Source organism: Moschus berezovskii, chromosome 2 (assembly GCF_049115385.1).
Source record: "Moschus berezovskii isolate FMDL1 chromosome 2, NW_MosBer_1.0, whole genome shotgun sequence".
In the NCBI taxonomy this organism is placed as follows: Eukaryota; Metazoa; Chordata; class Mammalia; order Artiodactyla; family Moschidae; genus Moschus; species Moschus berezovskii.
The window spans coordinates 60,497,924-60,510,282 of NC_142461.1; the positions used below are offsets into that span (position 1 = coordinate 60,497,924).

The following is a 12,359-nucleotide window of genomic DNA, read 5'->3' on the forward strand; positions in this document are numbered from 1 at the left end:
GTGGAACATTCTGAAAGAGATGGGTATACCAGACCACCTGGCCAGCCTCTTGAGAAACCTGTTTGCAGGTCAGGAAGCATCAGTTTCAGGAAGCATCATTTAGAACTGGACATGGAACCAACCACAGACTGATTTCAAATAGGAAAATGAGTACGTCAAGGTTGTATATTGTCACCTTGCTTATTTAACTTATATGCAGAGTACATCATGAGGAACGCTGGACTGGAAGAAGCACAAGCTGGAATCAAGATTTCTGGGAGAAATATCAATAATCTCAGATATGCAGATGACACCACCTTTATGGCAGAAAGTGAAGAGGAACTCAAAAGCCTCTTGATGAAAGTGAAAGAGGAGAGTGAAAAGGTTGGCTTGAAGCTCAACATTCAGAAGACAAAGATCATGGCATCTGGTCCCATCACTTCATTGGAAATAGATGGGGAAACAGTGGAAACAGTTTCAGACTTTATTTTTTGGGGCTCAAAAATCACTGCAGATGCTGATTGCAGCCATCAAATTAAAAGACGCTTACTCCTTGGAAGGAACATTATGACCAACCTAGATAGCATATTAAAAAGCAGAGACATTACTTTGCCAAACAAGGTCCGTCTAGTCAAGGCTATTGTTTTTCCCGTGGTCATGTATGGATGTGAGAGTTGGACTGTGAAGAAAGTTGATCACTGTAGAATTGATGCTTTTGAACTGTGGTGCTGGAGAAGACTCTTGAGAGTCCCTTGGACTGCAAGGAGATCCAACCAGTCCATTCTAAAGGAGTTCTGTCTTGGGTGTTCATTGGAAGGACTGATGCTAAAGCTGAAACTCCAGTACTTTGGCCACCTCATGCGATGAGTTGACTCACTGGAAAAGTCTGATGCTAGGAAGGATTGGGGGTGGGAGGAGACAGGGACGACAGAGAATGAGATGGCTGGATGGCATCACCGACTCGATGGACATGAGTTTGAGTGAACCCCGGCAGTTGGTTATGAACAGGGAGGCCTGGCATGCTGTGATTCATGGGGTCGCAAAGAGTCGGACACGACTGAGCGACTGAACTGAACTGAACCAGTTCTCTTGCTTGTCCCTGCAATAAATATTTCTCTGCTCCAAACTCTGATGTTTCTGTTTATTTGGCCTCATTGTGTATTGTGTACACAAACTTGTATTTGGTAATATTTGTTGTGACAATTATTATCAAGAGAAGATGTAACATAGGAATCTGGATGCCCCAGAGATCCTGGGTTAGGGAACACCCATGCCCTCACCCTAGATATCCGTACTTTTTGATAGAAGAGCTGGAATGCAAGGCAGCTTCTCCTTGGTTTAATGGTTTGTTGGAGCATCTGTTCTAAGAATATTCTTTCTAAAAGTGCTTTTTCAAGATAAAGGCAATCTTTCCACAGTTCTAGAGTGATCTAGAGTTCTAGAGTTTGTGACCTCCTTTTCTGAAAGATGGAGCTCTACTTTTAAATTCAGCCCAAACAATTCAGAAGAATGTAGTATCTGCATAATTCTAAGAGAGAAACATCTCACATATTACACTGAGTTGAAATGTTTCTTCTCTTTCCCTTCTAGAACAAAGAAAGGAAGTGTTTTATAATGCTTCACCCCACTTCTGGGAAAGGACTAAAATTATTTTAGTACTGCAAAGGTAAGTGATAGCTCAAACTCCAAGAGTTATTCATTTTGAGCTTTTTTTGTTAAACCCAATCATCTCATCTCCAAACTTTATCCCTAAATAAATGTTCTTCTACATCTGGGTTGAATTTCACATTTTCAAATATGCATATGTCATTAAACTATAGAAATGACTTTAAAATGATTTAGATTGCATTCTCAGTGTCAACAACCTGATACAGTGTGGAGAATGCCACTTGCAAACACACACCAGTGCTGATAATTTGTGTGGGTACTTACTATAGGAACATCCATAGACTTCAACCCTCATGCCAATCTTTCCGCTTGGATTCCACTCCAGGGGGACAAAGCGAATGAACCGGGCTCTCACGGAATGCAGTAACTTGTGGTGCATCACACTGTCAGCATTCATGTTTCCTGCAAATGTCTGTGGAAAGAAATGGAAGCCAGGTGAGGTCTGTGACACCATGGCAACACTGTCACCTGAGCTTAAGGACCACGAATGGAAATCCAACCATGACATTCCATAAAGTCTTGCAAAGAAAATCCTCAATGTCTCAGGTCTTCCAAATGAAATTTAACTCTGGTGAAAATTCTGCATTATGTGTTTCATATTTATCTATATATAGATATATATATATATAGAGAGAGAACTGCTGTACATTATTTTTTAAAAAACTCCTTCCCCAAAATTTTATAAATAAGTCAACCCTGGTAAGTCATAAGTCATGACACACAAAAGCTCTACTAAGTAAATAACACAATGAAGTTCTGATATTTCTAACACTGATAATTACTGTGGTATGGAAGATAACTTAAAAATCTCTTCATGGAACAAAAGGCTTTTTATAGAAGTAATTGTTACAATTAATTGAAGCCAGTCACTGAGCAAAGACTTTTTCATGATCATTATTACTATTTTATAGACTAAAAAGAAATCTGAAGCCTACAGAGAGAGAAAAGAGGATGAAAAATATCTTCAAATCATCTAATTGGTTAATAATTAGTCTATGATTCAATTTCAAAGTTGTCCTATCCCAAAGCATATGGCTTTTCTACAGCCACTCACTTTTCAATTCCATTGTCAATTGCTCCACGAGGAAGAACAGGAGTCTCTGGTTTTTATGTAATTTATGTTCATACTTCCTTGTGAAGGTTAAGCAAAGGAACACACAGCATGGGAGATATTCGACACACTAAAATTATGCCTCCTAGCCTTCATTTGGATGAATGATTTCTGGGGTAGAAATTTTCTACATATGGAATCCAAAGTCTCCTACCTAATCTTTTTTCCCCACTGGGGTAAAATATGAATAACATAAAATTTAGCATTTTAACCATTTTAAAGTATATATTTCAGTGGCATAAAGTACAATCACATTATTATGCAACCATCATCCCTATCCATCCCCAGAACTTTCTCATCATCCCGATTGTACCTAATCTTTAAGGTAGGATGTCAGGTAGCACACTGATTAGTTTGCTTCATTATGAATCATCACCAGTCTTCTTTTCCAACTAAAGTATTCACGAGTAAAGTCTTCATGCTAATGTTCTATCAACACTAACCAAGCCATTGGTTTCTCAAATGGCCAAAGACAATACCAAGTAAAAGGATTTTATGTATGTAATGGAATCCATTTCAATGACTCAAATCTTAACTTCGATTGTAGTCTCATAACATCTGTGAAGTGAATCTAGGGCAATTTTAACAATCTGACATTTATGCTGTACACAAAACACCCACTGGCTAATAACTCTGACATTAGAAAATTAATATAGTCACTATTATAAATCACAAAGTGGCTTATGAAGAACAGAGAAGCTCACTTTCTACTTTGCAGCAAAACTCTGATCCAAGAGAATGATTTGGGGGAGGGGAATTCCTTGAGATTCAAATTTAACTTTCTTTTCCATAGGTTTGTCAAAGATTTGGTCATTGTCTCAATCCAGGAAAAAAAAAAATGGTTCTCTTCAGAAGGCTTATCGTCCACATGTCCTGTTTCAACGTTAGCAACTGATACAGATATAAAACCTCTTCAACCTTTGCCCACCTAGGAAAGACTCTTCCCTGGAGAATGTAGTTCTTTTCAAAATTTACTTATTCGATACATGAATTTGTGAGGTGGTTAAAGATTCTGGTGGCTTTTCACTCTTGGATGCATTGAACATATTTTATGTTTTTCTACAACCAATCTTGGGAGACTTCAATTTAGTTCTCTGGATTCCATTGATTGTGTTTCCTACAACCCACTCCCCAAGCATGTAGAGGCTCTGTATTTTCAGCATCCCATATAGAAACTGAATTTTAAACAGGACTTTATTCACACTGAGGGTGATGGGGAAATCCTCTCCTATGTTCTAACTGACTTATAGACTAACTATATCTTAAGCTTATATTGAAATCTTGGTTGTAAAATTATAGATAAAAGGTTTATTTGGGGAGCTTGGAATCCTCAGGGGCCATGTGTTCTGAAGAGGGAATCCTGGATTCTCATCCAAATGGTCAGCATCATGGCATCATTGTGTAACATTGGACAAACAATCTGTTCTTTCTGACCCTCACTCCCTTGCAATACTGAGATCTCAACATCTCAACATTTCAATGTTTCTTACTATTCTAGAGTCATATTGTTTGCAGTTTCATAGTCCCGTGAATACACATCTGAACAGACCCAAAGCAACAAAGTTTTGAGATTTCAAAGTCTGCAATGCATGATCCCAGAGCCCTCCTAGAGCTAGCAGCCTAAACAATTAGAGATAGAGGCAGATTGAATCTAAAGGAAGCTGCAACCAAATGCTCACCAAGTGCACCAGTTCATCTTCCTACAAGGTCAAAGAAATTCATTGTTTGGCAATACAAGAATTTGTAGACTGGGATGAAAAGCAAAGAATCTTATTCTCCAGGTGCTTGGATTCCAAGGCCCTACTAAGATGCTTTAAAAATACCATTCTCTCAATGCCAGCTCCGTTGCTGAAGATAGCAACTGAACAACAGTGGAATGACAGATGACTTCTCTCAGGAAACAATGGAGACCAACAAATGCTATAAGTATGAAACTCTCAACCTCACACTCTATATCCAACAAAAATAGCTTTCATATCTGAAGGGAAAATAACACAATTTCATTTAAACAAAAGCTGTGACAATGTATTACCTACAGATCTCCACTGTTAAGAAGTGTAAAATAAGTTCTACACTCTAAAGAAACTGATTCAAGATGGAACATGCAGTGTATAAGAACAGATGAAGAATAAGCAAAGTGGTAAATAGGTGGCTAAATATAAGACTATTTGTATTTCTTTTCTTAAATATTTTAAAAGTCAATGCTCAGTTTAAAGGAAAAATAATAATCTACTGTGATGTTGATTGTAAATGTAGAAGTGAGCATGTGTCAATAAAACCACAAAGGATGGCATGCGGAATGTAGGCTAAAGAGAATTATTCTGTTGCAAGGCCATAAGATGATATATAAAATGGTATATCAATTTGAAGTAAATTTAAATAAACCAAGAATGCATTAAAATAAACAAAAGAGGTATAGTCACAAAGCCAATATAAAAGAAGAAGGAATACTAAAATACGATAACAACAACAATGGAAGCACCAATGCTCATTTAACGTGAAATAAGATAAGAAATGAGAAATGAATAAATGCAGAGGAGAAATTTCAAGACAGTAAACTTAAAACTTTCCCAGTGAATAATTACATTAAAAGAAACCTGAGTCAAACTTCAGTTAAAGGCATAAATTGTCAGGCCAGATAAAAGAGTAAGACTTATTGATATACTTTTTGTATAATAATCTTTTAAAAATAAAGACATTGACAGGTTAAAAGTAAAATGAAGGGTAAAGACATTTCATGCAAATAATAGGCACAATAAACCTGGATTTTCTCTATTAATATCAGACATTGTAAGCTGTATTACAAGATAGGAGAGATTTTCAAAATTATAAAGGGTCAATTCATCATGAAGACAAAAACACCTAGATGTACATGCACCTACAACAGAGATTCAAAACTAGTCAGTGAGAATATAAGATTCAACAATATTATCAGAGCACTTGGTTAACTAATGTTCATGAAATACTTCACTGAACGCTGATTATATATTGTTTTCAAATGCATGTGGAACATTGAGTAAGAGACACTATATCCTACTCAATAAGTCCTGAAGAAACCATAGTTTGTATTCTGACCAAAATTAAATTAAATTAAGAATTAATAATAATAAATTATCTAGAAAACTTTCAAATATTTAGATGTTTACAAACACACTTTCAAGTAATCCTTAGGTCAGCAAGAAACCACAATGGAAATTAGAAAACAATGGAAATTGAATAATGATAAAAATACTGTATCAAAATTTGTGCTTCTTATGAAAGCAGTCCTTAGAAGATAATTCATGGCTTTAAAGGTCTTTTAAAAGATTAATAAGAAACATATAAAATTTGAAATCTAAGCTCCCACTCTAAGAAGATAGAAAAAGAGTAAATTGAACTCTGAAGAGTGTTAGATTGGAATACTACTAATCCATAAAAGCAGTCAGCTTTTATAAAGGGCACATACTCTTTGATCCTATGCATATGAAGTTCCAGGGGATGCAAAACTAAGCTTTAATGATAGAAATCAAAACAGAAATGTTCTTAATGGTGACAGGCAGAAAATGCACAACAGCATTCATCACAATCTGATCATAATATCTTTTTGAGGTAGGAAATCTGTATTATCTTATTTTAAAGATGAGAAAACTTAGTTTGGGAGAGAATTTAAGTGGAATCATAAATCATAAGAGATTATCAAATTGGGACTGGATTATAAAGCCCAATGACCCTTTTATTGCATTCCAAATAACACCCTCTTATGTCATGTTTCTGAAACTAAAAAATTGCTTGGCCCTCTGCATGTTTTACTTTACCTCACTCTATTTATCATCAGGAAGGTTTTAGCCAGCTTCCTCATTGAAGGAGGCACCCTGGCATACACACACCCACCTACACACACACATTTAACTTTTCTGAATTTGCAACACATTTTACAATTGTGAAGCCAATAACTATAGTGTGCCCACCTTACCAGGAAACCCCAGAAATCAGAGAAGTTAATTCTGAACAGTAACGCATATATTACTTGTCAGGGGTCTGTTTTGTCTTACGCCACCACAAGTGATATTATACTTAGTTTGGGTCCAGGTTTTATGCTGGTGTCACCATATAAATCACGCATATGGTTCATGATAAAGCTGCTCGTAGATTTTGTTCCTTCGCAGGAATACAATTCTAACATTGGTCTTTCTGTCTCCCTTCCTACTCCTAGAGTTAAAGGAGCTTGATCAGAGACGTTAAGTCCCTACGTGCTTATAAGAGAAAACGAGCACAGAATGGGCTCAGGATGTAGGGTAGGGGTGAGGGAGCTCTTCATCCTGGGCAGGTAGAAGGATCCACAGGTAATGGAAGGGAAAGAGGTAGAGGAAGACTTCAGCTGCTTCAGATTACCCATTCCTTGACATTAAGCAACATTTTGGTTGACAAATGGAAGATCCTTGTGTCATAATGAAGGTGCGGATGTTATTTTCCTGCTTTATTAGGCAGCTAATGGAGGAGGCATAAATGGTAAGGCTAAGGGGGACTCCAGCCAGCACTTATCAATGGACAGTGGACCCGTCTGGGTTAGCTGCCATTGGAACATCTCATTTGGAGGCAAGGAATACACCAGGTTGAGTGAATACACTATACTGACAGCTCTGACTGGCAGCTGGATTGCAAGCAGCCAGGTGCCACAGGGAAGATGTTATTATTTCGCCTAACTGCAGTCTGGGCAAGAAATAACAGGTACAAGCCCCAAATTCTGCCTCAGTAACCTTGAGAGAAAATACCAGGATTTCTCAGGGAGGTTTATTTCAAGTCATGCGTCCTGCCAAACATACCACCCTGCCCCAGGATCAGGATTAAGAAAAGTAGTAAAGAGGGAAAGAAAGGGCATGAACTTTGGGTGCTAATCTTAACAAATTCTTAGATCCACTCTGTTGTCCCTGGCAAGGTTCTTAGACTATAACTGCCTTGGAAATACAGGTTGCATGCTATTTTAAACTGGGGTGTGTAGCTCAATGTATGGAATGTGCTTTATTTTGTTTTGTTTAATTTGTATTGCAATTTAGCTGATTTACAATGTTGTGTTAGTGTGAGATGTACAGCAAAGTGATTCAGTTATACATATATATATATATATATTCTTTTTTAGATTCTTTTCCCTTAGAGGTTATTATGAAAAGTTGAGTAGAGTTCCCTGTGCTATACAGAAGGTCCTTGTTGGTTATTTATTTTATATAGGCTGTTAGTCGCTCAGTCATGTCCAACTCTTTGCTATTCCATGGACTGTAGCCTGCCAGGCTCCCCTGTCCATGGAATTCTCCATGCAAGAATATTGGAGTGGATTGCCATTCCCCCTCTTCACAGGACCTTCCTGACCCAGTGATTGAACCTGGGTCTCTTGCATTTCAGGCAGATTCTTCACCATTTGAGCCACCAACAATAGTGTGTATATCCCCTTCATAGATCACTGCCTTGTTGTGGTGAACAGGTCTGCGTAACTCAATGAAGCTATGAGCCATGCCATGCAGGGCCACCCAAGATGGATGGGTCATGATTGAGAGTTCTGACAAAATGTGATCCACTGGAGGAGGGAATGGCAAACTACCCCAGTATATTTTCTGTGAGAACCCCATGAACTATATAAAAAGGCGAAAAGAAATGATACTGAAAGACGAGCATTCCAGGTCAGAAGGTGCCCAATATGCTGCTGGGGAAGAACAGAGACTCTACTAATAGCTCCATAAAGAATGAAGAGGCTGGACAAAAGTGGAAACAATGTTCAACTGTGGATATGTCTGGTGATGAAAGTAAAATCCAATGCTATAAAGAACAGTACTGCATAGGAACCTGGAATGTTAGGTCGATGAATCAAGGTAAATTGGACACGGTCAAGCAAGTGATGGCAAGAGTAAACATCGACATCTTAGCAAGCAGTGAACTAAAATAGATGAGAATGGGTGATAGAATTCAGCTTGCCATTATGTCTACTACTGTGGGCAAGAATCCCATAAAAGAAATGGAGTAGCTCTCATAATCAACAAGAGTCCGAAAATGCAGTACTTGGGTGCAATCTCAAAAGCAACAAAAATGATCTTGCTTCATTTCCAAGTCAAACCATTCAACATTACAGTGATTCAAGTCTATGCCCCAACAACTAATGCCAAAGAGACTGTAGATGATCAGTTCTATGAAGATCCAGAAGACCTCCTAGAACTAACACCAAAAAAAGATGTCCTATTCACCATAGGGGATTGGAATGCAAAAGTAGGAAGTTAAGAGATACCTGGAGTAACAGGCAAGTTTGGCCTTGAAGTACAAAATGAAGCAGGGCAAAGCCTAACAGAATTTTGCCAAGAGAATGCACTGGTCATAGCAAACACCCTTTTTCAACATCACAAGAGATGACTATTACACATGAACATCACCAAATGGTCAATACTGAAATCAGATTGACTACATTTTTTTTGTAGCCAAAGATGGAGAAGCAATATACAGTCAGGAAAAATAAGACCTGGAACTGACTGTGGCTCAGATCATCGGCTTCTCATAGCAAAATTCAGGCTTAAAGTAAAGAAAGGGGAAAACCACTAGGGTCAGTCAGGTATGACTTACATCAAATCCCCTATGATTATATAGTGGAGGTGACAAACAGATTCAAGGGATTAGATCTAGTAAACAGAGTACCTGAAGAACTATGGACAGAGGTTCACAATATCGTACAGAAAGCAGCGAACAAAACCATCCCAAAGAAAAATAAAAGCAAGAATTTAAAGTGGTTGTCTGAGAAGACTTTATAAACAGGTGAAGAATGAAGAGAAACAAAAAGCATGGGAGAAAGGGAAAGTTATACCCAACTAAATGCAGAGTCCCAGAGAAGAGCAAGGAGAGACAAGAAGGTCTTATTCAATAAACAATGAAAGGAATGGCTGTTTATTGTCACCCTGCTTTTTTAACTTAAATGTAGAGCACATTTTGCCAGATGCCAAGCTGAAAGAGTTACAAGCTGGAATCAGTATTGCTGGGAGAAATATCAGAAATAAGGAACTAAAGATCCTCTTGATGAGGGTGAAGGAGAAGAGTGAAAAAGCCAGCTTAAAACTCAAAGATCATAGCATCCAGACCTATCACTTCATGGCAAAATAGAAGGGGAAACAATGGAAACAGTGACAGACTTTCTTCCTTGGGCTCCAAAATCACTGTGGAGGGTGAACTGCAGTCATGAAATTTAAAGATACTTGCTCCTTGGAAGAAAAACTATGACAAAACTAGAGAGTGTATTAAAAAAGCAAAGACATTAGTTTGCTGACAAAGGTACATATAGTTAAAGCCCTGTTTTTCCAGTAGTCATGTACAGATGTGAAAGCTCAACAATAAAAAAGGCTGAAAACTGAAGAATTGATGCCTTTGAACTTTGGTACTGGAGAAGACTCTTGAGAGTCCCCTGGACAGCAAGGAGATCAAACCAGTCAATGCTAAAGGAAATCAACCCTGAATATTCATTGGAAGAACTATTGTTAAAGCTGAAGCTCCAGTACTTTGGCCACTTTTTGAAAAGACTGGACTCATTGGAAGAGTCCCTGATGCTGGGAAAGATTGAAGGCAGAAGGAGAAGAGGCAACAGAGGATGAGATGGTTGGATGGCATCACTGGTTCAATGGACAAGAACTTGGGAAAATTCAGGGAGGTGGTGAAGGATAGGGAAGCTTGGCATCCTGCCATCTGTGGAGTCGTGAAGAGATGGACAAGATTTGGCGACTGAACAACAGTGTGTATGTGTTAATCCCAAATCTTAATTTATCCCTCCTCCCCCTTTCTGCTTCAGTTCAGTTCAGTCGCTCAGTCGTGTCCGACTCTTTGCGACCCCATGAATCACAGCACGCCAGGCCTTCCTGTCCATCACCAACTCCCGGAGTTCACTCAAACTCATGTCCATCGAGTTGGTGATGCCATCCAGCCATCTTGTTCTCTGTCGTCCCCTTCTCCTTCTGCCCCCAATCCCTCCCAGCATCAGAGTCTTTTCCAGTGAGTCAACTCTTTGCATGAGGTGGCCAAAGTATTGGAGTTTACCCTTTCTACTTTGGAAACCATAAATTTGTATTCTATGTCTGTTTCTGTTTTGTAAATAAGTTTATTTGTATCATTTTTTAAAATTCCACATATAAGCAATACCATATGATATTTGTCTTTAGCTCTTTCTGCATTATTTACCCTAGCCGAGACAAGAAATCGGCCCAGGTAGCCATTGATAGATGAATGGATAAATAAAATATGGTGTGTGTGTGTGTGTGTGTGTGTGTGTGTGTTGTTGAGTCACTAAATCTTGTCCCTGTCCTTCACTGTCTTCTGGAGTTTGCTCAGACTCATGTCCATTGAGTAGGTGATGTTATCTAACCTCTTTTAATCTCATCCTCTGCAATGTCCTTCTCCTTTTGCCTTCAGTCTTTCCACCATCAGGATCTTTTCCAATGAATCAGCTCTTCATATCAGTTGGACAAAGTATTGGAGCTTCAGCTTCAGCATTAGTCCTTCCAATGAACGTACACACACACACATACACACATATTTATATTTATTTATTTATATATGGATTTTTTGTTGTTGTTGTCTTAGTTGCTAAGTCATGTCCAACTCTTTTGTGACCCCATGGACTATAGCTCACCAGGCTTCTCTGCCCATGGGATTTCCCAGGCAAGAATACTGGAGTAGGTTGCCAATTCCTTCTCCATAGGATCTTCCCAATCCAGACATTGAACTTGTGTCTCCTGTATCAGCAGTTGAATTCTTTATCACTGAGCCACCAGGGAAGCCCAATGGAATATTACTCAGCCATAAAAAAGAATGAAATAATGCCATCTGCAGCAAAATGAACAGACCTAGACATCATCATACAAAGTGAAGTGGCTCACAGTATCTCTTAAAAGTACATAACAACGTTCACTAATCCAAACCAAAAATGTGTAGTTGTTCCAAAATCAGTGAACTGCACATAGCCTGACATCACTCACACTGAGTTGCTGAATGACTGAGTGAATGAACAAAGGGTCATAATGTTTATGAATCTTGGTTTTCTCATCAGGAAAAGCATTAAAATAAAATCTCCAGGGTTGCGAGTCTTACATCAAATGCAATTGCAAATGACATTGCACACAGTAGACTCTCACCAATGTAAGTCATACTCTTAAAGAGAGAGACAGACAGAGAGAGAAAGATTTCAATAGCTGAGTCTTGGGTACAAATATCTTTCTGTAAGAGTATATTTTGAAACAATGACTTATTAATATCCTCCAGTCCCATATAAGGCCTTTGTCAACCATACTTAAAATTTCTGAATGACATTCAAAGGATCTCCCCACAAAAGAGTGGAAACGTAAACTAAGGACTAGCAGCCCAGAGCTAATTAGGAAATCAGCTTCGGGCATTTAATAAGATATATTTAATAAGGCAGGGGGTAATTAACATGCAAACCACAGAGTTATAGCTAAGATGGATAAGCCCACTCAGGCTTCCATGTTCCAAACTACTACTCAGGGGTTTTGTTGAATTTATTTCTGACAGGCCGAGAGGAAAATGAGAGGAAGGTGTTAGGTGTTGACCACTATTGGCTCACAGATTCTGAAATGATAGACTTTAAGGA

General features: G+C 38.4%; 1 protein-coding gene across 2 annotated transcripts in view; it reads right to left on the reverse strand.

The window, feature by feature from the left end:
* The window catches only part of CNTNAP5 (contactin associated protein family member 5), a 1,080,786-nt gene that overhangs the window by 610,928 nt on the left and 457,499 nt on the right, over positions 1-12,359 (reverse strand). For both annotated transcript variants that reach the window (XM_055397661.2, XM_088842198.1), the window contains exon 4: positions 1,912-2,059. In XM_055397661.2, the coding sequence (XP_055253636.2) occupies positions 1,912-2,059 (148 nt within the window). The remainder of the gene's footprint in view (positions 1-1,911; positions 2,060-12,359) is intronic.